Below are 26,005 nucleotides of genomic sequence, written 5' to 3'. Positions count from 1 at the left end.
TCTGGTTGCTCACCACAGATTACTTCCCATAGCTGGGTGGGAAAATCAGGTGCTCCAGTTCCCTGGGCAGGTGTTTCCTGCTGTGGGACAACACCAGGAGGGCTGGGAAGGAGTTTTCCTGCTCTCCCACCTCTCCAAGGTGTCCCACTGCCCTGGATGAGACCTGTTCCCGTTGCACGGGGCCTCTCCCACCTTACAAGTGTTTGATTTGGTGTCGCCGACACATTCCAGAGTGAGCAGAGGCCACAATCCGGGTTTTTTCCGGCGTGCCAGGTGTGGCTGTGCCGTGAAACTCTCCATAAAGTGGTGACCTTTGGAAGCTTGTGCCTGGCTCACATGTGCCCGGCTCACCTGCTCCTTCCCCTCATCCCAAACATCCACATCCCCTACAGCGCCAAACTGGTTCCCCACTGGGGCGAGGCCACGGGGTCTGATCCCAAAGTGTTCCCAAAGTGATCCTGAAGGGATCCTGCGCCCTCCTGGCTGGGGGAGGCGTTGGGCACAAGGGAGTTGTGGGGACACCATCCTCCTTTCCAAAGGATTCCCGGGCTCCCGGTCCCCACCTGAGCCTGTGCCGGGAGAGCGGCATCGCCATGGCAACGGGGCCTGATGTCATCGGCAGGGATGGAGGGGCAGGAGAGCGGGAACGGGCAGGGAACGGGCAGGGAGAAAAGGAACGGGAAGGGAATGGGCAGGGGGACCCAGGAAGGGGCAGGGAGTGGGTAGGGAGAGGGCAGGGCAAAGGCAGGGACAGCCAGGAGCAGGCAGGAAGAGCCAGGGATGGGCAGGAAAAGAAGGAATGACAAGGAATGGGAAAGGAGAGGGCAGGGAATAGGCAGAGAGACCCGGGAATGGGCAGGAAGAGAAGGAATGGGCAAGGAATGGGCAGAGAGACCCAGGAATGGGCAGGAAGAGCAGGAATGTGCCGGGAGCAGTTATGGAGAGGGCAGGGAATGGGCAGAAAGAGCCAGGAACAGACAGGGAATGAGTCAGGAGTAGGCAGGGATCCAAGGCCGCCATCCCAGGACACAGCCGGCCACTCAAATATATTAAAAAAAAAAAAAAAAAAAAAAATCACATTTTTGGTTGGTTTTCCTCTTCCTTCCCCTGGTATTTCCCTCACCTTTGGATAGGGATGGTGCTGAAGACCCCAGATCCCAGGCTGCTCCCCTTGCCCAGGGAGCCCCACACTCCACGTGCCACCCCCAACTCGGGGTTTTCATGGAAAAGACAGAAAAATCAAGTTTAAAACCTTGAATTTTTAGTAAGTTTTATTAGTATGAAGCCAAATTGACCTCTTTTTTTTGTATATATTTTAAAAATAATTTTCTCAATAGAAACAGAACTGACTCCGCCATTTTTTTGACTTTTTGAGCTTTAATTTGAATTATTTTAATAAAAAACCAAAGGGACTCCGTGTGTGTGTGGGGGGGGTGTTGGTTTATTTTTGTACTCCAAAGTGACTTTTTTGTTTGTTTTTTTAATTTTCTCAACACAAATGAAAGTGACGCCAAAATTTGTTGGTTTATTTATGTAGCAGAGAGGAACTGACTCGAGGTTTTTTTTATTATTACTATTATTTTTTTTAATTCCTTAATAAAAAGTGAACAGACTCGGGAGGGGGTTTTATTTTATTTTTATTTTATTAATAGAAATTAAACCAACTCCAAAGGGGTTTATTATTGTTCTTGTAATAAAAAGTGAAGTGACTACAAAGTGACTACAAAGATTTTCTTAATAGGAAGAAAATGAATTCTAGATTTTGGCTCCTCTCTCCCCACGGCCCAGCTAAAAAAATATTAAAAAATTACAAAGCCTCCAAAAAGTCCAGAACGCCTTAAAAAAAAAGCCACAGAAATAAACAAAACCACCCCATTTTAAATAAAATTTTAAAAGAATCCTCAAACTAGTCAAATATAAAAGAAATTTTTAAAAAGTTAAAAAAAAAGGAAGAAACGATTCTGGGGGAAAAAAAAAAAAGATTAAAACAAAGTTCTGAAGACTTAAAAAATAAAGAAAGCTTTGAAAGAAACTTAAAATCCAAAAAACCAGAAAAACTAAAAACCACCCCAAACCTCCAAAACCTAAAAAAACCCCCAAACCCCTAACAAACACCAAAGAAAAAAATCAAGAAGATTTAAGAGACTTTAAAAATGTAAACACCTCCAGAAATAAAAAAACAAAAACAAAAACAACAAAAACCTCAAAGAATTAAAAAGAAAATTGAAAATACTGAAAACTTTGAAATACTAAAAAAAATCCAACCGGATCAGAAAACTGAAAAAATACATGAAAAGGGAAAATTTTACAAGAGGTAAAAAGAAATCAAAAAAAAAATGGGGAAAAAAATTTTAAACCCTGCAAAAAAGTAAGAAACGCCCTAAATCTTAAAAACTGGTAAAAGGAAAAACCAAAAGGTTAAAAAAAATCTTGAAGCAAAACCAAAAAACTCAGAAATTACTTTAAAAACCCTCAAAAAAAAAAAAAGTAAAAAGAAATGAAAAAATCTTTTAAAAACATGAAAAAGTTTAAACACCTGAAAAACTCTCTCTCAAAAAAAAAAGTTAAAATAATTTTAAATCTTTGAAAGACCCTCCAAAAAGCCAAAGAAATGGAAAAACTTCATTAAAAAATGGGGGGAAAAAAGGAGCAAAACCTTTGAAAAACCCCCGGGAGAAAAAAAAAAAAAAACCTGGAAAAAATTAATTCTATTTTAAAATTAAATAACTTAAATACTCTCCAATCAGTTGGAAAAAAAGCCCCGAACCGGTCGAACCCCTTTAAACCCCTCCCAATCCAAGGATATTATGGAATATTTCGGTTCCGTCCCGGCCCCGCTGCCGCTTCGAGCACAGCCGGCCGCGTCCGCTGGGCGGCGCTGTAGGATCGCGGCTGAAGGGCAGGGCGAGGCCAAGCGCGGCGCGCAGCAAGGGGTTGACGGGCTCGACGGCGATGGGGACGGCCCGGTAGGGCGGCCGTGCCGGCGCTCTGCCAGCTCGTCCCCAACGCTGTCGCCTCTTCACCCTCCCCCCGGTAACCCGGTAGCAACGGCCGGCAACCGAGGGTGAGGGGGGCGGGGGGGCTTAAAAAGAAAAAAAGACCCTCCGCGCTCCCCTTAAGAACCCTTAATGGGCGTGCCCTTCCGCAAGGCCCCCCCCGCTCGTCTCAGCCATTGGCCGTCCGTCCGGGCTGTCCGCGACGCTGCCTGCGTGGAGGGGTAGAGCGGCTGCCGCGGCGGGCGGCGCCTCAGTCGGTGCGGGGCGGGCGGAGGCGGCGGGTAGGGAGCGGAGCGGGAGGAGGCGGCGGCGGAGCGTGATGGGCGCCTGACGCCCGGCCCGTCCCGCCGCCGAGGGACGATGGCGCGGCCCCGCGGCGGGCGGTGGCTGCTGGGTGTCCTGCTGGCCCTGTGCCGCCTCGCCGCACCGCTCGCCAAAAGCCTGGAGCCGGTGTCGTGGAGCTCCGCGAACCCCAAGTACGTGCGGCGAGAGAAGGGGGGGGGGGGGGTCGGGAGGGACGCGCCTTGCACCCCCCGCGGGGAAAAAGGCACGGAAACCGCGTTCTAAATGCGAATTTAACGGGAACAGCGAGGTTTTTAAGGAAAAATCGCGCCTGGAGGCTGCGGACGGCGGACGGAGCGACCCCCGGCTGAGGACGGACCCGCGGCGTCGCGCTGCTTTTCGTACAAAAAACCCCTCTCCTTTCCTTCTCTTCCCCCCCGTTTTTAACTATGCTTTTACTTCTCGCAGCTTTTCCTCTCTTGAAATCCGTTTTTATTTTTAAAAACCGCGTTTTGTTTCTTGATTTTTAAATTTTTTTTTTCATTTTTCACGCCTCCTTTTTTTTTTCCTTTTCTTTTTCTTTTTTTTTTTTTTTTTTTTTTTTTTTTTCACTCCCCGGATCGCCGCTTCCCTCCAGCGTTTGGATTTATTACCTTTTTTTTTTTTTTACATTTTTAATTTTTTTTTCTGGGTTTTCTCGTCCGAAATCGGCCGCGGAGGAAGGCGAGGGGATTCATTCCGCCTCCACCTCGGGCTGGGTCCGAACAAAGCGGGCGGTGGGGCTGCGCCGCCCGTATAGACACCCAAATTGTGTAAATTTATATATTTTTATATAAATCTGTGGACGTGGACGCGGCTGCCGTGCGCGAACAATATAGAGGGTCAGGAGGAGGAGGAGTGGGGGGTTGTTTGGTCGCCCCTGCACCAGGGCTGGTGGTCAGGATGGGTCGGTGGCCCTTGCTCGGCTTTATCTTGTACATTGTGGAATGTTTATTTATCTTACTCCCTTTCTCCTTTCAAAAAAATCCCTGCTTTTAGCCTGCTTCTCTTTTTTTTTTTCTTTTTTTTTTTCCTATTTTTTTTCCTTCCCCCCCCCCCCCCCACTTCTCAAGGCAAAAAATAACCCAGAAAATAATCCAAAGAGTTTTTGAGGGTTGGAAAGAACTGAAACAATTTGGACAACCTTCCTGCCTGGACACGTATTCCAACCAAATGTTTATTTCCTTGGTTTCTTGGTGGGGAAAAGGAACTTTGAAGGCACACTTTGAGTGTCCCCAGCCCTGGAAGCGCCGGGACGGTGGCTCTGTCACTTGGTTCTCCTCGATGTGTTTTTGCTTTCCTTTCTTTGGGAGTTGTGTCAGTCGGCTAGGAGCAGAGAGAGCCTTTTCCCTTAGGAATCGCCCCGCTGGATTCGTGAGCTTGGCGAGGGGCAGGCAAATTGGTTCCATAAAATAGAGTTTTTATTTGGGAAAAGGCAGCTGGAGGTGGAGGCGGCTCCGACTTAGTGGTGGAGGATGCCATGTCACCCCTCATCCCTTCCTTATCCTGGGTTTTCCTTAAGCTGCTGAGGACTGGGAAGTTGGGAGGAGGCTGTGGCCATCGGCTGGCACAGGGGTGACGCTCCAGGACTTCTCACTGAGCCCTATAGTGGTGGCCTTGGAGATGTTCCTCTCTGGTGGGGTGTCCAGGGGGAGCTTGAGGGATTCCTTGGTTTTTCCGAACTGGGAGCTTGGTGGTTTTCTGCTCCCAGTTTTTGGAGCTCAGTGGTTTCTGCAGTTGTTTCACCCCTAGTTCAGAGCTCAGAGGTTGTCTGGATTCAGTTTCCCCCCAGTTCAGGTCTCCGTGGTTGCCCACTCTGAATTCCCCCTGAATTCAGGGATTGGGGTTGTCCACCCTTGGTTTCCCCTAATTTAGAGCTCGGAGTTTGTCTGCTTCCAGTTTTCTCCCGGTTTGGATCCCGTTGGTTGCCCAGTGTCTGTTCTCCCCAAATTCAGATCTTAATGTTTGTCTGCCTGCAGTTCTCCCCCGGTTTGGAACTCGGTGCTTTTCCACCCTCGGTTCTCCCCCAGTCTGGAGCTTGGTTCTTTTCCGCCCTCAGTTCTCCCCTAGTTTGGAGCTTGGTAGTTGCCCATTCTCCATTCTCTGGGAATTTGGAGTTTGGCTTTTGTCTGCTCTTGGTTGTCCATGGATTTGGAGCTTGGAGTTTGTCTGCCCTGGACACAGCTTTCTGGGAATGTGCCGTCCTGCGTGGCGCTGCTCCTGTGGGTGCTTCCCCATCCCTGTATCCCCACAGGGACAGGAGAGAGTGGGAAGCGCCCAAAACGTCGGCGTTTCCACCCAGGAATGCCTCTGCCAGGACATGCACGGGCAAAATCCGTGGAAGTGTTTTGCCTTGGTGAGGACTTTCGGGGCCCGGCCGTGATCCCACTCAGATTCCTCCAGTTTGTGCCCCTGTGGAGCGACCCTGGGTCCTCATGCCCAGGATCCGTCTTTGGGATCCGTCACTGTCTCTCCCAGCTCTGTCTTTGCTGGCTGCGTGGCATCGGGCAGAGCCTCCTCAGGGCTGCTCCCAGCAAGCCCAGTTGAGAAAACCAGTCTGGTGATTGGTGCGCTGGGCAAAGTCCAGCTCCAGCTGGAGGAAAACTCATGCCCTTGGTTGAATTGGGATTATGTTCCAGATAGATCCATAAAAACCCTTTGCCACTGTACTTGGGCTTCCAAACCCCTTCCTGGGGCAGTGCCGGGGCTGTGCCAGCCCCCATCCCACTCTGCTGAGCTTTAGCTCTTGTTTTTAGAGTAAAGAGAGCTAAAGCCTTTAAAAATAACGTGGCTAAGTGGAATTTTCCAACGGATCCGAGGAGCAAGCGTGGTGCTCCGGGCCCGGCTGGCCTCTGCACGGTTGCTGTAAATAAGGAAAATATTTTCCTGCCCTTTCTGGGCAGCTGGGACCTGTGGGCTCCAGCTCCACCAGCGGGTCTGGGGCTCCTGGTGTTATCAGAGGGATGCTGATAACACATCAGATTGATGGAATGATTTCCTAATCAAGTTAAGTCAGGCTTAAGCTGTGTGCTGGGTTGGGAAGGTCAGCTCCTGGGTGTGTGTCCCAAAGCCAGCAGTGAAATCATCACCCGCTTCCCACTGTGAGGATGCTGGGTCTTGAAAGGGAAAAAAAAATAGGCCTAGGAATGGTTTTGTTGGAAAAAGTGATAATTGTCTCAAACCTGTGATTGGGATGAGCTCACCCTCGGAGTGAGCTTTCCCTGGGATGCCTGCAGAGCCCTTTGGAAGGGGGCTTGGAGAGGCAATATGGCTTTAATTTATTCCATCGTGTCCAAGGGGGGCTTTGGGGAAAGTGCCCAAGGGATTTAGTCGTCCCCTTTGCTGCGCAGCCGGGGGGTGGTGGGAGCATGCTCTCCTTGGACAGCCGGGAATTGCCGGAGGAGTTCTGGCTAAATCCTTTCTCAACTCCCTTGGCTGTAATTTGGGAGAAATATTGACCCTGGTGGGCTCCTGTACCGACCATTAAAGGGAAGCATTCCTAATAAAATATGGTTTGGAAAATTCATTTCAGGCTGGAATTCACCTCCCCAGAAAGTATTTTAATAAGGAGGTGGGGGAAATGGGACACATCATCCACGCGGCTCCGGAGAATGGCTCCTTTCGCCTCTGCTTTTCCCTCTTCCCCTTCCAGAAAGTTTTGCTCAGCTCTGAACTTGTTAAAAACCAAATAAATGCATTTATTTAAAAAAAAAAAAAAAAAGGTGAGGGGAAGAGGAAAAAAAAACCCCAGACAAAAGTCTAATCCTTCGTGGTATTTTTATTCTGCCTTTAATGACATGATGGTGTCCCATGGAATTCCGTAAGCGCTGGGGTTGAAGCCTGGCAGATCTTTTTTACGAGGGACAAAGTGCTTGTGGGAAGGCTGTTTCCGAGGGGAAAGGCTGGCCTGGAGCTCCGAAGCGGGGGGCTCGCACTTGTCGGAGCAGATGGAGTGGAATTACAGGAGCTGTGGGTGCAGGAGGTGCTTCGCAGTGTCAGGATTTGGGAACTAGGGAAAAATTGCTGCTTAATTTTAATTGGAAGTCGTTTCTGGCTTATAGAGACTCCCCTTTCCTGAGGCTGAGAATGGTTTTAAACTAAAAAGATGGGAGGTTCAGTTTGGATATTGGGAAGAAATTCTTGGCTGTAGGGGTGGGGGGGCCCTGGCACAGGGTGCCCAGAGAAGCTGTGGCTGCTCCATCCCTGAAAGTACCCAAGGCCAGGCTGGATGGGGCTTAGAGCAGTGTGGGACAGTGGAAGGTGTCCTGTCCACAGCAGGGTCTGGCGCTGAACCGGCTTTAAGTCCCCCTCCCAACCTAAAACATTCCAGGATTTATGATTCTGTGTTCCCATCAAGAGTCTCATGGCTCCCGTCTGCACCTTGGTCTTTCCAGGGCTTTGCTTCATGTCCAAAGGCTGCCTTGGGCAAAGCAAGCCTGGACAGCCTGCTTTTCAGTTGGAGTTTCCCTTTGGAATGGAGGGGACCCTTTGCTGGCCTTTGGGAGCCCACTCAGCTCCCTCTCCCCACAATGCAGAACCCACTGTGCCCAGCCCACATTTCGCTGGAGGCGTTTTCCCTCTCCCTGTGCCGGGGGGAAAGGAGCACCCAGGGCTCCTTGTGGGTCCTTTGGGAATGACTTCATTAACTTAAATTAAAAAAAAAAAGGGGAAGGCAGGGCTGCGGCTCTTGCAGTAGTCGGGTAAATACCGCTGGATTCCATAAAATGGATTTAACTGCTTCCTTTAAAAGAAAAAAAGAGCCGTGATGGGGTGGCTGATTGATTGTAAAAGGAGACGGAGCTTTCTCCGGAGCAAAACAGCTGCTGCAGCTCCTTGGATCCGCCTGGCAGTGGGGCTGGATGGGGCTTCCATGTGGCTTCCCTGCCATTTCTGACTGGGAAGGGCTGGCAGGGGGCTGATGGGGGCTGCTTCCCTCCACTGCACCTGAGCTCCTCTGTCGCTTTGGGGTCTCAGCTGTTCTCTGGAATCCTTTTCCCAAACGGGCTGGATGTGGCAGGGTAGGATGTGCCCATGTCCGTGGTGCTGTGGCCAAGTGGGCTGGGGGTCCTTCTGAGCAGCTTCACGAGGTGCTTAGGGGTCCCCCCAAACAGCTTCACTGGGGGCTCTGGGGTCCCCCCAAGCCTTGTCCATGTTTTTAGGGATCATAGAGTTCACAAAGAGCTGGAGTGCACGAGTAGCCCCTTGCATGATGTCTGTCAGGAGCTGTTTGGATTGCCCCCTGTAAACTAGAGGCTTAGCAGCGGGGATGATCCCTTGTTTCCACGTAGGATTTGTGTGTCCCAGCTTCCCCCCGGCTTTCCCATAGCTTTGTGCTCGCTGCCCCTGTGCCAGGGCACCCTCTCCTCAGCACAGCAGTGGCTGTGCTGATGGGAAGACAGGCTGCCCAAGAAGCGCTGGACTCCGGTGGGAAAACATCTTGGAGCGATCAGTAGCACATGCTACTTGGAGTCTGGCAGCTGGAATAGGGTGGGGAGAAACAAAGCTGATTCCGTTCTGTCTCTAATTAATGATTGCTGGGATCGGGGAACAGGAGCAGGACTCGCTCGGCGCTATCACAGCATCACATCTGGGCAGGAATGCATGGCCCTGCTGCGGGGCTTTTGTTGTGCAGGGCTGAGGGGGAGCCTAGTTCCGTGTTGCTGTTTCCCTATGCTTTTCCAGTTCTCATCCCCTGCTCTGGGTTGGGTAGTGTGGCAGAGACTCCTGCTCTGGAGAGCAGCAGGGGTGGTGGTGGTGGTTCTCCTGCTCGTGGGGAGTGTTGGCGCGCTCCTGGCATCCTTCTGGAGGGGTTTTCTTGCCCCTCGTGGGTTGTCTCTTGTTTGATGACCAGCTCATGGCTGTGCAGGAGCTTCAGGATCCCATCTGTGGTTGGAACTCTGCTGATGTGCTCAGGGCTGTGCTGAACCTCTGGATTTCATCTCCAGTTGGAGCATCAGAGCTCAGCTCATGGCTGTGCCAGAGCCTTGAGATCGTGCCTCTGGTTGGAGCAGTGGTGCTTGGCTCATGGAGTCTGAGGATCCCATCTCTGGTTGGAGCCCTGATGCTCTGCTTATGGCTGAGCCTTGGAATCCTGGCACTCCAGGCTCCCCCAGCCTGTCCAGGCTTGGTCCCAGAGGAGTTGGACAAGCTGGGGCTAAACGTCCTGCTCGGTGAGGCTGGGTTTGTGCACAGTGGGGTTTTCCTGGCCCCTGCCTTTCCGTGGAGCAGGTTCTGCTGGAGCTGGAGCAGAGGCTGCGGACGATCCCTGCAGCACAGCTCGGGGGCCTCCAGTCCCTCCTCCCTGGAGGATGAGAGGACAGGTTTGGGGGATTCCTCATGGTGTTCCAGTGAGCAGTGGCTTCTCTCTGAGCTCTCCCTGTTGGAGCCCCCGGGCGGGATCCGAGCCGGCTCAGGTGCCGGCGTGGCAGTGCCGCCCCGGCCGAGCTGAGCTGAGCTGAGCAGCTGCACTTCAAAAATGCCAGCTATTTATAACCCTGGGTCGGCTGCTCGGGAATAACCTTTTCCTACCCGCAGCCGGCCCTTCCCAGGTGGACTGCTTGCCCTTTCTGAGGCCATGGGACCGGGCTGCTCCAGGGGGGCTGTGTAAAGCCAGAGCTGGGGGTTTGGTTGGTGTCCAGCCGTGAGCTCTCCTCCGTGTTTTTCAAAGGCTCTATCCCTCTGTGGTGCTGTGCCTGCAAAGAGTTCCACGTGTGCCTTGTCTGCTGGGGCTGGGCTGTGGTGAGGAGCTTGGAATCACCTGGTTTGATGTGGATTGGCCCTTGCTGGTGCCAACGTGGAGGTGCAGGGGTGGGATACTTGGGAGACACCACACATGCTGTCCCAGCTCCTTCTGTCCCAGCAGCTTTTGGGCAGAGTTTGGGAAGTTCAAAGCCCTGGAGTGGGTACCCTCCCTAGCTGGGGGGTCCTGGCGGATTTTGGTGGCACCCAGGCCTGTGTTACTGCTGGTGATGGGACAGGAACATCCCACTTCTCCGCAATCCCTTTCCTTGCCCCTGGCATCCTGCCAGGATGAGCCCAGCCCTGTGTACCTGCTGCCTTGCCTGGCTTTTGCCATCCCACCTCTTCTGAGTAGGTACTTTGGGAAAAGCAAAGTGTCTTTTCATGACTTATGAGGTATAAACCCCCTTACACCATTCCTATAGATCCCAGAGTGTGTCCATGTTTTCCTACTCGTCAGGCTGGAAAGCGTCTGCGGTTCCTCACGCGGGGCTGAGGCTCGGCGCCGTCTCCTCTTTGCCACCGATTTTTCCCTTTTAACGGATTTCTGAAATGTGGGAGCACGGCCTGGTGTGCGGGTTGGCAGGCAGTGCTGGCGGCCTCAGGATGTGGAGGGATGCAGGGATGTGCTGGTGCTGGGCTCCGCGCTCTTTGTCTGGGCTTGCTGTAGTATCGCCGCCAAACGCGAGAGGGAGGGACGCAGCCCCTGCTCCCACTGGGATTTCAGGGGGCAAATCCTCGGTGGGGTTTGGAAGGGGAATGGGCACAAAGGCAGTGCCCCATTAAGGCAGGGTGGCCAGTGTTCCTGTGCGGGGGGTCGGGCGGCTCCCCGTGCCAGCAGGGATGCCGGCATGCCCTGCCTGCGGCCGGCCGGGAGCATATGGAAAGGATCTGGGTGTAATATCCCGGGCTGCTCCGCGGCTTTGCTGAAGAGGCCACTTCAGCAGGGGACGCGGCGTGGTTAGTCCTCCCAGCTGACACATCCCAGGCCTTCCTCCGACTTGAAAGAGCTTGAGTTTGCCTTTGAATCTGAGGATTTATAGCCCTTTTAGGCCTCTCCAATAAAAGCACGGCTCCCTCCTCCGACAGAGCCCACCGTCTCCCTCCTCCGGACTCATTATCCCGGGGATTTGTGTTGCTTGCTCTCGCTCTGTTGTTCGCTGCTGCCGCTTTCTTCAGATGTATGGCCGAGAACTTCAGAGCAGAAAAGCAGAGCTGGAGCGGCCATGGGGTCCGGCCCTGCTCCGGATTGGAGCAAGTATGGATCACCACATCCAGTGCTGTTCCCAGAGGAGAACCCTTATCTGCTGCTGATACCCTGCAGCTGGGGAGCAGCAGTTTCTCTTTGTTCCATGTATTCCCTCAAGGATTGTGAGCAAGCCAGGATGAGCTCCTGTTGCATGGAGAGCTTCAAGTGAGTGTCTGCTCCATGTGTCCATCCCATCTTCCTCATCCTGGCACATGTGGACGCCCTCAGCCTCACAGATTTCTGCTTCCTAGAGGCCCCTCAAGCCTCACACTGTGTAAAAGGAGGCTTAGGAAAGAGGCCAGAGAAACGACATAATAATTATTGTATTACAAATTGTTTCCTTTAATGGGCCCTGTCGGATCGCTCAGTCTGCTAAACACATTGTGCCCTCCCCCAGCCCCTTCCCACTGCTCCAGCCTCCCCTCGAAATCCCAGCCTGCTAGAAAATTCCTCCTGGTGAGGAGCTGAGGTGGTGGGATGAGGGATGGGGCTGCGTGTGCATCCAGCTGCTCCTTTGGTTCTCCGCTTGTGAGGGGAGATGGGTTGGCTCTGCTTCCGAGTGGGAATCCTTTCCCTGCAGTCTCTGCCTGTTCCCCATGCTCTGGAGTTTTGTGCTGTCCTGGATGTTGCATATTCCAAGGGCTTATGGCTGGTGGCACCCCCAGCTGATTCTCAGGGCTTATGGACATTGACTCAAAAACCTCTTGCTGTGCAAGGGCTCCCTCCCTCCTGTTCTTTCCTGGCGTTCCGGTGTGTGCTGGCGGAGGCTCCCAGGCAGCTTTTTGGCAGCTCCCAGCCCCGAGGGCTGCGGGGTGTAAGGAGAGGAGCCACTAGCGGCTCTGTGAATTTTTTCGTTGCCCCCCAAAGAATGAACGTGTTGGAATTAGGCAGCAGGTTACGTTTCTTCGAGGCCAGGCAGCAAATATGTTTTAAATTTGGCAGCCAACAGCGGAGAACGGGTGGGAGAAATTTTCCAGGTATTGCGTTACACTTTCCCCTGAAAGGGCTCTGCTTTGGGGCTGGGGATTAAAGGGAGGAGGGGGACCCCCTCCCTTTCACGTACTCGCAGCCCTGCTCCGGGGGTGCTGGGACTGGGATACTTCCATGGGTGCTGCCTGTCCTGGGTGATGCCTGCCCCGGGTGATGCCCATCCCGGCTGAGTCAGGCCCTGCTCGGGGCAGAGCTGCGCTCCAGGGCATGATTGGGATTAATTTCTGGGCTTCCTCCCTCTGGGTTCGATGGGAAATTTCCAGCGTGCTCTGGGCACCGCCCCGGCCTGCTGGGCTCTGCCTGGCCCCCCTCCCCTCCTCTCCTGTCCTCCTGTGATGTCTTTAATAAAGGCTTTATGCAAGAGCAGACCTGGGATCCACTCCCAGCACGGACCTGGGGCTTGGCCAATTAGTCAATTATTTCAAAAGAAGAAATTAAAAAAAAAAAAAAAAAAAGAAGATGTTATTTTTGTAAGGGAAGGTCTGGGCCATGGCTCAGCCAGCAGCCCCTCTCCTGTGGGAAGAGCTGGGGTGGGGGAAGGTGTGGGAGCTCTGCACAGCCCTTCCCTCTGCGACCACAGCCTGCAGTCGCTGAATTCCCCATGTCCCTCTCGTGTCCCCCCATGTCACCAGGACAGGGAGCTGCCCCTCACACCAAGCAAGGGAGGGGGTCTTGGCAGCTGCCTGTGCCCCCTGCACCAGGCTGTCCCTCCTAGCCTGTCCCTTGTCCCTGGGCAGCCAGGTGGGTGGTCCGTGAGTGTCCATCCCTGCCAGAGCTGGCACTGGCGCATCCCATTGTTCCCAGCTTCCTTCGCAGCATGTGAGGAGGAGGAGATGCGTCCCCAGGAGGTGGAAAGGACTGTCCCAGCGCCACTGAGGATGCACAGCCCCCTTCCCTCTCACTGGGCTGAGGAGGCCTGGCTGGATTGGGATTTTAAGAAGGCGCTTGGAGGTGTGAAGGGCTGGAGGCAGCTGGAATTTCCCCTTCAGCTGTGTTTGGGTTTAAGATTTGTATTATTCTTCTTTCATGGAAATTTTTCAAGGCTGAGATCTGGCTGTGCATCCTGGCCAGTTTGTGCCCCGTTTTTCCTGTGACCCCCTTTCCCTGTGCATCCCTTCCCCTGCCCGCCATTAGCAGTGCCTCGACTCAGCTAATTACTGAAATACTTGAGACAGCAACATCCTGGCAGAGCAGTGGAGGGAGGGGAAAGGAGAGGAGGGCCCCTTGCGCTTTCTGGACCCCCAGCCCTCTCCCACTGCTCTGTCCTTTTCAGCTTCATGCCTGCTGCTCATTTAACGGCAGTAGAAGAGCTTTTTCCTATTTTCCTTTTTTTTTTTTTTTTTTTTTAACTTCCTTGAGCTACAGGAAAACTTGGTGGGTGTAGGGGATGGAGGAAAGACTGCTTGTGTTGCCTTGGCTTGGTATTCCCTTCCTGCAGTGAGTGGTTCTGGGATGCAGGGATGGGGGGGTCCCACAGGAGTCCATTCCCAGGAGCAGCTCCCAATCCTGGTGAGGTTTAATGCTCGATTCTGCTTTTGATCTCTGCCCTGATTTGGTGAGTGCTGGGTGCTGTTCCCTAATTACCCCCTTCATGTGGGGCTGTGCTGGGTTTTTGTTCTCACCCAGTCTCTCCAGAAGAAAAACTCACCTTGTGAGGGCGTGTGCGGGGCGGGGGAGTCCACGTGCTTTCCCAGACCACGGAGGAATCCTCCAGGTTCTCCATATAGCCCTGGGTGCTCCCACCCACGGCAGGCAGTTTCATGCTCCCTGCCTGATTTCATAACATCCAAGAGAGGCACGAAAGTCTTCACAAGCCACCTCCCTCTGCTGTGTGTGGGGCTCGCAGGCTCGGGATGCTGGGCAGGGGTGCCCCTGTTTTAGGTGCTGGGGGTTTGCTGGATGTGCCAGCCAGCTGGAAAAATCCTGATGCCCATTGGCCAGCCTTTCTTTCTGGGTTTTCCTTTTGGGATGCAAGCTGCTTGTTCCTGAGCATGGTGTGGGATGAGTACAATGCCAAGGAGAATGCAGGGACTACCTAGCCTGGAGAGGGTGTGTTCAGGGTGTTGAGGAAGGGCTGTGGGATCCTCCTGGCTCCCGCTCTTCTAGACAAGGCCTGTTCCTCCTTGGTTTAACTCTTTGAGGATGAAGGCATGTGGGTTGAGGATGGAAACACATGGTTTGAGGCTGGAGGCGTGTTAGTTTAGGATGGAACACATGATTTGAGGATGCAATTGCATGGGCTGTGTTGAAGGCATGGGGACCATCCCACAGAGCTCCCAGAAGTTCATCCATGCTTGTAAAGCAGTTGGAGGTTTCTGGGGCATCAAATTGGGAAGTATAGTGTTGGAAGTGCTGCAGCACCATACCAGGGCACAGGCAAAGGACACAAGTTGTATCCCTTCTCTGAGTGGGCTTCTTCCTTAAGGTGCCTACAGGTGCCTCTCCCTGCAGTGCCCAGTTCTCCTGTGACCTGGCAGGAGGAGCCTTGCCCACTGTACCCTCCATTGGGAAAGTTTCCACTGCCTCGTTGGGATGAGGGGGAAAAATCCCTTTCCTGGTTTGTGACAGATTGCTGATACTGGGAATGGTTCCTTACAAAAGGAGTGGGTGACAGATATAAGAGCGCTGGGATAATTGCTTCCAGATGCTGCCTCCCCTTGTCTCCGGGGCTGTGTGTGTTCCAGCGTCCTGCCAGCTCCAGTGAGCAAAACCAGGGAGTCATCCCAAAAAACGGGGCTGGCTGGAGCGGTGTCAGACAGCTCAGAATGCAACGACTCCTGATGTCACCCCAGCTTCTGGTGGCCAGTGTGGTCCTGTGTGGCTGCGGAAGCAGGTGGGCTCGCAGGGACTCTCACAGTTCTGCCAGCCCCTAAGCTGGGGCTTCAGGAGGAATGCCGAGCGCTGCGGGGCTGGGATACGCTCTGGAATTGGCAGCGCTGGCTGCATTGTGCACGGCAGGCGGCTCTCCCGAATCCTGCCTGCCCTTGTGCCATAAACACGGCGTTTTTGGCATCTGGGCTTTCTTGCAGAGAGCCTGGTTGCTGCAGCAGCATTAATGATTATTTATTGGCTCCTAATGCCAAATAATGTCAACATCTGGCTGACGCAGCGCACGCATCCCTCATTCCATGAGGCGTCTCTGAGTGCTCGGCGTTGGGTTGGCGTTGGGCTTGTGCACTTTAGGAATTAGAAGGTAGCAAATGGTGGGGTTGTTTGGGTACTCCCCTGAAGGGACAGATTCTTGAAGGCTTCGCTGCTGTCCTTCTCCTTAATTGCTGCTCTGCGGCGCCGGCAGGACCAGCTCAAAGGGAGCAATGAAGCGTCGGCACCGGCGCTCGGCCCAGGGCCCCGCCAGGGGAATGCTGCTCCCTCCCCTCTGCCGGGATGGTGCCTCTCTCCATGACATTCCCTGTGCCTGGCAGCTCAGAGCTCCACTCATAACACCTGTGTTAAGGTTACTGTTCTAACCTTCATGTACACCAGCAGTTGATGCAGGATTTTTACCAAGGTAACTGCCACAGATGTAAATTTAGCTGATTATAAAGGTACCAGGGAAGAATAGGGAGGAAAATGGCTTTGCCGCATGTTCTTGCTGATGGACACTGGCTTTTTACCTCCCTGCAGCTTTCCCTGCTTTCAGCCCCAGACAGAACTTGGAGGGAAAGAGAAAGGAAAATGTGAATGGAGGAAAATTTACTTCTCCTCTGATTCCTGTGTGGCTTCTGAAGGTGAGAGTTGAGTCACTTTGCCTGGAACCAGCTCAGCAATTCCACCTCGTCCCCAGAGAGTGTCTGAAGTCACGCAGGGAGAAATAATGCTGGGGGTTAAAAATAGACGCTGACAATAGGAAGGGAGGACTGGAAAAGCTCCTTGTCAGGCAAGGTGGACAGAGCCTGGTGAACGGCGTTAGAGCTGTGCACTGCTAGGGCTGGGCTTTACTGGGTTAAACTGGAGTTAAACCTCGTTTGCACTTTGAGTGAATTTCAGTCTAGGGCTTGCGTGTCCATCCCGCAGCCTGAGGAAAGCACTTCTGCTTTTAAGGGGCTTGGAAAAGTGAGGGAAGGATGTGGCACTGCTGGGGACAGTGCTGGGGAAAGAAAGAGCTCAGTAAATCTGATTTGCTGGAGGAGTACAGGTGGGACAAGGCTAGGGCAGAGCAGGGTCTGGACTGGCACCTGTGAAAGTGTTCCAGCTCCCCTGGCATTTTAAAGGCTCATCTGCAGAGTGAAGCACTTACACTCGATCCACTCAGTTTGCAGTTGGGATGTGCAGTTGTGACCCAGCCGGGAGCGCTTTGTCGGGGTCTCCCAGTGCCACCAGTGGCCTCCGTGCTGGGAGCAGGGTGTGCTTGGCCGGGGGGACAGCAGAGCAGGATGGTGGCTCCTGCAGCCTTTAGACGAGGCTTTTGTTGAAGCTCACTGAAACCATCTGTGGCCACCGGAGCCTGAGCAGAAACCCCGGGCGACAGCGGAGGCTGGGGCAGTGAGTCCCCGTCCCCGCGGAGGGGACACGGCCAGCGCCATCCCCCGGGGCGGCCGCCAAGCAGCAGGCGGGAGATGGGGTCACAGCTCCCGCTGGAGCGGGACCAGGAGCGATTCCGGCCTCTCTCTTAGTTTCCAGCTCTTTTCTTTCTCTCCTGTTCCTTTCCCGCTGGCAGCTCGCTCGGCCCTCTCCTGGTGCTGCGAGGACAATGGGGCTGCGAGGTGGGGCGGGAGGGGGACGGAGATGAAAGGGGAAAAGTAAAATCGAAGCATGTCTGGAAGGGCATTTTGATGTAAATGGGACTTTTTGATAGACTTTGAGAGACACCGGCAGAAAGGGCACCGGCCCCCTTCGGCGCGCTGAGCTCCGGGCTCAGCTCTTTCATTTCCTCAGGAAAAGGGCATTTTTTCACCTCCTGTTGGGTGCAGCCACGGTTTCTCCTGGTCCTCTCCGCCCCCATCGCTGCCCGTGTCCTGGTGTGGAGCCCTGTGTGCGTGTCTTAATGAGCTCCAATAATCGGAGCTCCTGTTCAGATGGTGAAGACAGTGGCCGAAGCTCAGGAAAAGCTCGCAGCCCATGGGCGTCCGGGAGGGCCCAGCTCTATCCCACCTTCCTCCCCCCAGGCAGCTCCCTGAAACCTTCCCCCTCCCCGGGGAGGGCGGTGTTTGATCCGATCACTTGCTTTTGATCCCAGCCTTTGTCCTTGGCACCGTCTCGCAGCTCTCGCGTGTTGGTGGAGATGTGGCCTCACCGTGAGTCATCCTCCTTCCTTTCTGCTGCTGTTTTATTTTTCCCTTTTCCTTCTCCTAAGAGAGCATTTAGTAAAAGGAAGCAGCGCATTCATCCAGGAAATGGGAGCACAACAAACGCCTGCCGTTTATCCTTTCAAAGGCGTCTCCCTTGAGCTGTTGCTACTGCTGTGACAGGCTGGGGAGAGAGGCAGCTGCTGGTGGGGGGCCCGGGGATCCTCTCCTGTGCATCGTCCCCGAGGTCCCTGGTCCTTCCTGGCCACCGGGAGCCCTCGGGGGGTCACCTTCCCATGTGCTGGCAGCTCCTGACCCTGCCAAGGTGAGAGGAGGAGAAACAAGGACAGAGCTGCTCCCTGGAGAGAAGTCTGACAGGTTGGGGGGCTGGGAGGGGGGCCCAGGAAGGTCGGTCGGAGCCGGCATCCGTGTCCCTGTGCCGGCACTGGGGAGCCCAAGAGGAGCCCTGTCACTTCTCATCTCGGAGTTGTCACCTGAGCCCGGGGCTGGGCTTGTGTCCTCCGCACACCTCCCCGCTGCTGCCTTCAGTCGTCTCACACACCGAGCTGTCAGCAGCCCAGAATTTACTGCTGGCATAAACCCATCAAAAAGCCAAACTGTTGGTCGGTAAAAATGGCAAAGCAATTGCAGGGAAACTTGTTTCTTGCTCTGACAACTTCTGAGTCAGTCCTTTAATCTCTAATCTAGGTTTATGGTCATTTTATTGAAATGCTGGGCTCTGTGGAAAACTGACATGTATGACCATCATAAACCAGGAGTTATGGGAGCCTGGAATTGCCTTGATGGTCCAAGTGTCTGCAGGAAGCATTTTTAAAATCTGTAATTGGGATTTATTGGCCATTGTGGCTCAAACTGTCAGGAGAAAATAAAATAATCAGCCTGGGGTTTTTTTTTCCTCTTCAGCTTTTGAGTCTTTCCACATATTCTTAAATCTTTCGGTGCCTTGCTTCCATGCTTAATTGCCTTGTAATGGGGGGATGTGGATGAGAGAAGGGAGCCCAGCCCTGTGGGTGCCCTGGCTCCAATCCTGGCTGTGCAGGCTTCCTGTGCCCTCCTGCCTCCATGTCCTGCACCTTGTGGTGGCTGGGATCTCATCAGTGTCCTGTGGGATGTGGTGGTGATGGACACATGGGGGATGGAGCAACAGGCGAGCCTGGAGGAGGCCTCTTGGCTGGTTCCTCATCTGGGCTGGCTGGTTGGATGGATGAGGAGATTTGTGGGTTGGTGAGGTGTTGCTGGAGATGGACGTAGCAGGAAATGTGTGGTGGGCTGGCAGAGGGAGAAGAGACACTCCAGTGTCCTGCCAGAGCCTGTGTCAATCAAAGCATCCATTGCCACGGTGTTAAAACATGCCAACACCAGAGCTTGAGGCCAAGGGCACGTTTTGTACCAACAGCCCATCTAAGGCAGTGCCATGGAGGGGGCCTGGGCGATGCTGGAATGGGCCGAGCCCCACATGGTGTTCAGCAAACCTCAGGAAGGACCTTGGTGTTTCCCTCTCACTTCTTTTGTTTTTTGGATGCGTTGAACCGACTCACATTTTGGGGTTTTTCTTCCCAGTCTGTGAGTGACTCCTGTGCTTTGCCTGTCCATGTCCAATGGGGCTTGGACTCACCCTGGCTATGGATGGCTCTCATCAGTGCTGCCTTTCCCTGGCTTGCTGGTGTGAGATGCACCCAGCAAAACTCCTGCCCCTTCCCCGTTATCTGACATTCCCAATTTTCTCTCCATTAACTTGTGGCCGCAAGCAACACCCGGCAGTGCCAGGTCCAGAGCTACCCTGGGATAATCTGCTGGGCTTGATAAATATCTCTGCTTCCGTTTTGTTTAACAAATATCTCCTTTAATGGCACAGCTTTTTGTTAAGCTTCCTCGCATTATCATCCCGCTTAATCATGCAGGGTGACTTCTAAAAGTACTTTTTTAAAAAATGCCACTTTTTATCCAGGTTTTAAAATTGAAACTCATTTTTTATCCAGAGGCAGGATATAAATGAGTCTACTAAAATTAGATTAATCCTAATAAGAATGTCAGTTATCATTTCTGAATACATTAATTTTTTTTTTTTTAAATTTTACATGCCTCTTTAGCTATAATTGCTGGTGTAATTTCTTACACAGACATGGTGTGTCCTCATGGTTGACAGAAATACTTAATGCAATGTCGACACCGCACTAAGTTCCAAATTAGTGTGTTGCAGACACTGCTGATGGTTTGAACTTTCTCCTTAATAAGTTAAAAAAAGAGAAAGGCAAAGAAAAAAAACACCTTACATGCAAAGAAGACTTAAATGGATTGAGAGAGTTGGAGTGAAGTGGGATAGTTGAAAGCTGGAGCCCCGTGAAGGGCTTTTCTGGGAGGGGGAAGCAGGAAAGGGATGGAGGAGCTGGAGGTCGGGGAGGAGATTTGGATACTGGTGAGGGGTTTGTGTGGGTGAGTCCTGCCAGGGGCTGCAGGGCAGGACAGGGTGGTCCCACAACAGTACTGGTGCTGCTCACTTGGGATTTTTTCAAGCCGGGATAAAGGACCCACTTTTCTAGGGGTCACCCCAAAACCATTGCTCCAAGGGTTGGTCCCTGCTCTCGCAGCTCCGGTGGGTTTGAGGATTGCTCTGTGCTGGGGGCTGGGGACCGGCTCTGCCTGCCGAGTCAGCGGGACAGGCAGACACCAGCCTTGGAATAAACTCCTGTTGGATTGGTGGCATCAGCCCTCTCAGCTCCCAGTGTGGTGGCACACACTGAGTGGGGCGAGGGCCGCCGCTGGGAATGCTGGAGCTAGCGGGATCTTGGGACAAGGCTCTGGAGGATCGCATCTGGCAGCAAAGCGGGGGGGCAGGATGTGGTTGGGGGAGACTTTGGTCTCTCCTGCGGCTCTCGCCAGTTTTCTTCCATGAGTGTGGGTGGCAAGGCGGAGGATTTCGTCTCGGGGGGAGGATTGGGAACACTCCCTGTCCGCAGGCAATTGGAAACTGCTGGCGCTGGAGCGGGACAGGCTGGGTGCTCTGCCCCCCTTCTCCTCCTCCTCCCTGAGCCCAAGGGCTGGGTTATTTTTAGGTTTAAACACGAGCTTTGCTTAGTGCCTTGTGAAAGCTCCCTCTGGGAGTGGGAGCCGTGTCTGGTGACATCCTTGGAGATGGAAAGAAGCACCAGTCCTGAGATCTCCAGTTCTGGCAGCGCCCATGGCACCAGAGCCAGTGCTGGGTTCTGGTTCCTCTCCTCTCCCATTCCCAGCCAGAAGTTGTACTTTGGATTGAGGTTCAGCTGTGCATATATATCTGCCCTAAAAATAAAAGCAACTACAAGCCAGATCTCTTTGTACCGGAGGAGGGATTAAAACCTGACACTCCTGTGCTCTCTCTCCTGGTCCCTCCCTCAGCTGCTGCTCTTCCCATCAGCTTTCACCTGGGTAAACTGGGAGCAGTGGAAGGGCTGCTGTGGGGGAGCACAAGTGGGTCCCAGCTCCTTCTTGTGGTGAAACCTTTAGGAGGATCTTTTTGGTGTAGATATGGAGAAAATTTGGGCTGTTGTGCCAGAACAGTACAATAAAGAGGGGTGTGTGCAGCACTGGGAAGAAGTTCTGGGGTTAAAGGGGCAGTTTCTGCCCTGCCAAGCGACATCCAGAGCCGCACTGGAGGAGAAGACTGGATCCAGCTTTCCTGCAGAGCTGGGTCTCCAGGCTTTGGTGATGGCTCAGTTCTGTGCAGGAGGACAGGAGGGGAGAGAACAAATAAACTTATGAGGTCCTGTGACTCATCTTTAGCTTTTTCTCCCAGACCTAACCCGGCCCCATCCACCCCCATGGAGTGTGGCCAAAGGTCTGGGGCAGCTGAGTGCAGCGAGCTGGTGGTGGGACTGCTGTGGGAGTGAGGAATTTGGGGTGACCTGGTTCAGCCTGTAGAAGGGAAGGCTCCAGGGAGACCTTGGAACCCCTTCCAGTGATTAAAGGGGCTCTAGGCCTCCTGGAGAGGGACTTTGGTTGAGGATGGGACAAGCAAGAATGGCTTTTCACTGCCATGGGGCAGGGTTAGGTGGGATATTGGGAAGAAATCCTTCCCCGTGAGAATTGTGAGGCCCTGGCACAGGTTGCCCAGAGAAGCTGTGACTGTCCCTAGATCCCTGGAAGTATCTGAGGCCAGGTTGGACAGGACTTGGGGTAACCTGGGCTAGTGGAAGGTGTGCCTGCCCATGGCAGGGTTGGAACTGTATGGTCATCAAAGTCCCTTCTAGCTGGGTTGGGCAGCTGTGGGCAGATGTGCGTATGGCCTGTGTTGGGAAGGAGGGGTTGGGAAGCTCCCCCAGTGCCAGTGGCAGCCAAACAAGTTCCCAGTAATGACGCCAGGGCTGAGGTCTGGTGATTTGCAGCTGCCTGGGAAGATGGCGCTTCCAGACAGGAGCCAGAGCTGGAATGCCAGAACTTGTTTGGCCACTCTGGGAGCAGGGGGATCAAAGGGCCCGGTGTGAGTCAGGGCGGCGCGGTGGGGGTGACGCTGCTCCCCTGGGACCAGGGGCTGGCAGGGCTGGCGAAACCCGGGAGACCTGTCGGGGCAGGGCAGGGCATCCCACAGCCGGGACTGGGGAACCCTCCGCAGGGTTTGCTCCTCCCTGCCCAGTTCCTGACATTGGGATTAATCCTTCAAACCGCAGCATTGCATCCCCGGGCTGAGCCAGAGCCCCAGGGTCCTGGATGGGTGCTCTGGAGCTATCACCCAGCCCTCAGTGGGATCTCCAGGGATCAAAACCTGAGCCCTGGAACACCAAGAGGGGCTCCCGGGTGCCAAGGGAAATCCAGGAGACTTTGTGGTTTCTGCTGATCCCCAGGACATGTGTGGGCTTTGTTTTTCTGGTATTTCTCAGAAATATGGGGGAGGCTGGTGGCTCCTCTCCCTTTCTTTGGAGGTGGCCAGTGAAGTGGGAAGCTGAGGGATTTGTGGAGCCCTTCTGTACCCCTTGGAATGCAGTGGCATGAGCCCCCAGTCACTGTCCCATGGGGAGATTTGAGACTCCTGGCTGCAGACTGTTTGTGGGATGCAGGGTTAAGTGGGGTGTCAGGTCCTGGGGTTCTGGAAGGAAAGAGCTCCCTCTCTCCTAAGGCCCAACTACCAGTTGTAACTTCAGCTCTTGGCTCTTAGTTTTCAGTTCTTTTTTTTTTTTTCCAACTGAGATGGAAAAGTGAGAGGTGGGAAGAGGGGGGATCTTGGAAAACACTGGGGTTTGTGTCAGGTCTGGTGTGCTGAGCCCCCCACCCAACCCTCCCCTGTGCCCCCAGCCCTGCTGTGGGAAGGGGGTGCTCGAGTTTGCCTCCTTTCTGTCCCGACTGGGGTTGATCTGCATGAGAATGAGCGGGGCTTGGCGGGGAGGGCTTGTCTTGGGTTCCTTGGGCATATTCCTGCTGCTTTCCTTTCCAAGTGGGCGCCTGGCCGCCGCCGCAGGCCCTGCCAAAGTAATTCTTTGCTTTGGAACTGGGAGACGAAATCTCCTCCGTTTTATTTTGGAGGGGTCAGGGAAGGAGTGGGAACCCCGCTGATCCAACCGTGTTCCCTTTTAACCTGCCTCTCCCTCTCTCCCCCTCCCGGCCCCCCGTCCTCCGGATGAGCGGGGCTGTAGCCAGGGCACGAGTGGCCAAACCGAAGCCGGAAAACACACGGAGCTGAGCGGGAACATGAGCTGTTTCCGATGGATCATTTAATAACTGCAGCATCCCGGGGCTGGGATTGTGCCGCTCCTGGTGCCGTCAGGGTTTTGTGATGCCTGCCGTGTGCTGGGCTCTGTCATTCTGCCTCCATGTTCTCCCTATGGGTTTTAGGTGGTGTTTTTTGGGATGGGGGTCATGGTGTAGCATCCAGCTACCAATCTCTGTTGGGGTAGGGATTGGGGTGCGGGTAGGAGAAGGTGAGTGCCCATTGCCCACACCTCGGCCCCACCGCCGCCGCCCAGCCTCATTGTCTCACTTCTCTCTCCATTCCTACGCCAATTAAAGCGCCGTGTTGCCATTCATGGCCCTTATGGTTTTGTTCAGTTGTCTGTCAGCTCTTGTCAAGCCCTGTCCCCTTCCCCTCCCCCGTTTCCAAAAACAAAACCTCTGACAAACCCCCCTTTGAATCCCCTCTTACCTCACTCCCAGCGTGGGGCCCCATTGCCGGGGGATGCCGGCGGCGGCGGCGGGGAGACCGCTCCCCACGCCGCCTTTGTGGGCCGCCGCCGCCCCCCGGCCCTCGGCCTCCTGCTTCTGCCAGCATTAATTAGATAACTCGGCCCCTCTTGATTCCTCCGAGGGGAGAGCTGGACGATCCGACTCCAGGGAGAAAATATGGCTTTTCTTCCTCTGTTTTTTGGCCGAGCCCTTGGTTCCGTCGCTGCTGGAGGTGCTTATTGTGCTGGGAAATAATGGGGTTGGGGGGGCGGGTGGGTGTGCAACGGGGATGAGCCTGAGGGACTCCCTGTGTTCCTCATTCCCTGTCCGGACCCCAGGCGGGCGTGGGCGGGAGCCCAGGGTCCCCCGAGCCCATGCCAGCGGCTGCAGAGAGTGCTGCAGGTGGCAGCAGCAGCCTGCGCCAGTGCTCTGGCCCTAATTAAATCTACTCCAAAATCCCTCAATTAGCAGCAGGTTTTGTTTCCCCCCCTCGCTAGGTTTGCATTGAGATCATTCGGGTGCAGTGTCTGAGTGCATGGAGTGTGCGCGGACCTGGGAGGATTGAGCAGCACATGGCTGCTCCTGCTGCTGGGAGCCTTCCCTCTCCTCCCCCTTCTCTTCTTCCTCCTCCTTGGGGCATGAGGGTGGTCAGCAGCTGTCCCTGGAAGTGATGGACTTGGCATCAGGATACATCCTGGCCAAGCCCACGATGGGACAAAGGAGAATGTTCTCCTTTTGTGGGCGCTGCCATTGGTGGTGGTGATCTGTCATCCTCCTTGGGGCTGCTGGGGAGTCTGGCACTTGGATACTCTCCCTGGCCATGCTGTAATTATGGGGATAGCTCCGGGAGAAAGCCCTTCCTGCAGCTCTGCCATGGCACAGGAGGACTGAGTCACTGGGGCCAGGGATGTCACCAGCTGTGGTGGCAGCTGCTGGCTGTGAATGCTGAGGTGTGGCTGGCATTCCACAGCATCCATGCCGGCTTTCCTGGATCCTGTTGACCTGTTCTCCCAGCATCCTGATGGCTGGAACCGTCCTCTGCTCTTGGCCGGTGGTAACCTTGGTGTGACTCTGCCCTAGGAGAAGGGGTATGGACTGCAGGAGGGGAAAGCAGACCTGTCCACAAGCTGCAGGTTTGCAGTTGAAACCAGGATCCTGCTCCTGACTTCCTGCTTGAGAAACCCAACAGTCATGGGTATTTTCCTGGAAAAGTGGGCTCTCTGGTGTGTCCCTGAGATGCTGGGTGAGAGCTTGCTCTTCATAGCTACAGCAGTGACTGAGTGCAACGTGTGAACAGAGCTCAAGGAGCTGTAATGACACCTTTTCTGCATCCCACCTTCCCTGAATCCCACCTTCCCGGCTTCCAGGGCTGCTCAGAGTAAGCAAGGTGCTCTCTCAGCCTTCAGTGTTTGAGGCTGCTTGGGGAAAGTTATGGTCCAAAGTGTTGAACATGGGGCTCCTGTTTCCCAAATCTGTGTGGAGTGGCCTCTTGGCCATTGCCAAAGCCATGGGAATCTCCAGAGCCACAGGTTTCCCTGTTGAGAGGTGCTGGGAGCCATGCTGTGAGTGCGATTGGTGTTTGAGCATGGACAGACTACACTGCCTTGGGCATCACTCCCCCTTTCTGGGCAGAGAGGGGTGGTTTGGGTTCATTTTCCCTGGCACTTGGTGTTTGCATCCTTTCTGCTTAATTCCAACCCTGGCTTGACCGTGACCCAGGCTCCGAGCTTTCCGGGGTGTCTGTGCCAGGGGGACACTGGCTTGGGCGTCTTGTGACTTCACCTCAAAAAAGGTCAACCCTGGCACCCGGGGGTGTGGAATGGGGGGGGTCACCAGCTTGCAAGGAGCCTCCCGGCTGGCAGGGAAGCAACAAAAGGGTTTTGGGGAGCAGCAGAGTTGGAAAATGGCATCCCAGAGCTGGGGGGGCCGGTGAGCGTTGCCATGGAGACTCGTTTATGCCTCACTGATGCGTCGTGTAAATCCGTTTGGAAACGAGAAGGGCCTTTTGTCTTTGGGAGGGTTGAATGGGCCTCATTAAACCCGAGATGAGGAAAGAAAAAAGGCCTTAGAGTGTATCTGGGAGGGAGACTGGACAGAACGGCCCCGGGGGGCTCAGCAGAGGCTGTTCCCTCTCACAGGGATAGTGAGGAACTTAGGGGGCTGGAAAGTGAAAAATATCTCCTTGAACAGCGAAGACCAAAGGACTGGAGGAGATATGAGCTGCTTTCAGACACCTGGAATTGCTGGTTCTGTGTGGCCACCTCGGCTCCAAAGGATAGAGCAGAAATAGAAGAGGGCTGCCGAAGGGCAAGGAAAATAATTATCCATAGATTAGC

General features: G+C 54.0%; 1 protein-coding gene across 1 annotated transcript in view; it reads left to right on the top strand.

Annotated features, from left to right (window-relative positions):
• The first annotated feature begins 3,264 nt into the window (after nt 1-3,264).
• The window catches only part of EFNB1 (ephrin B1), a 44,779-nt gene continuing 22,038 nt past the window's right edge, over nt 3,265-26,005 (top strand). The window contains exon 1 of the mRNA XM_066182138.1: nt 3,265-3,472. Coding sequence (XP_066038235.1) covers nt 3,357-3,472 — 116 coding nt within the window. The 5' untranslated portion in view covers nt 3,265-3,356. The remainder of the gene's footprint in view (nt 3,473-26,005) is intronic.

The sequence above is a fragment of the Chamaea fasciata genome, unplaced genomic scaffold, assembly GCF_029207755.1.
Source record: "Chamaea fasciata isolate MVZ Bird 193981 ecotype frontalis unplaced genomic scaffold, bChaFas1.0.hap1 SCAF_4, whole genome shotgun sequence".
NCBI classification, from domain to species: Eukaryota; Metazoa; Chordata; class Aves; order Passeriformes; family Sylviidae; genus Chamaea; species Chamaea fasciata.
This window is presented reverse-complemented; position numbering and strand designations above follow the sequence as displayed.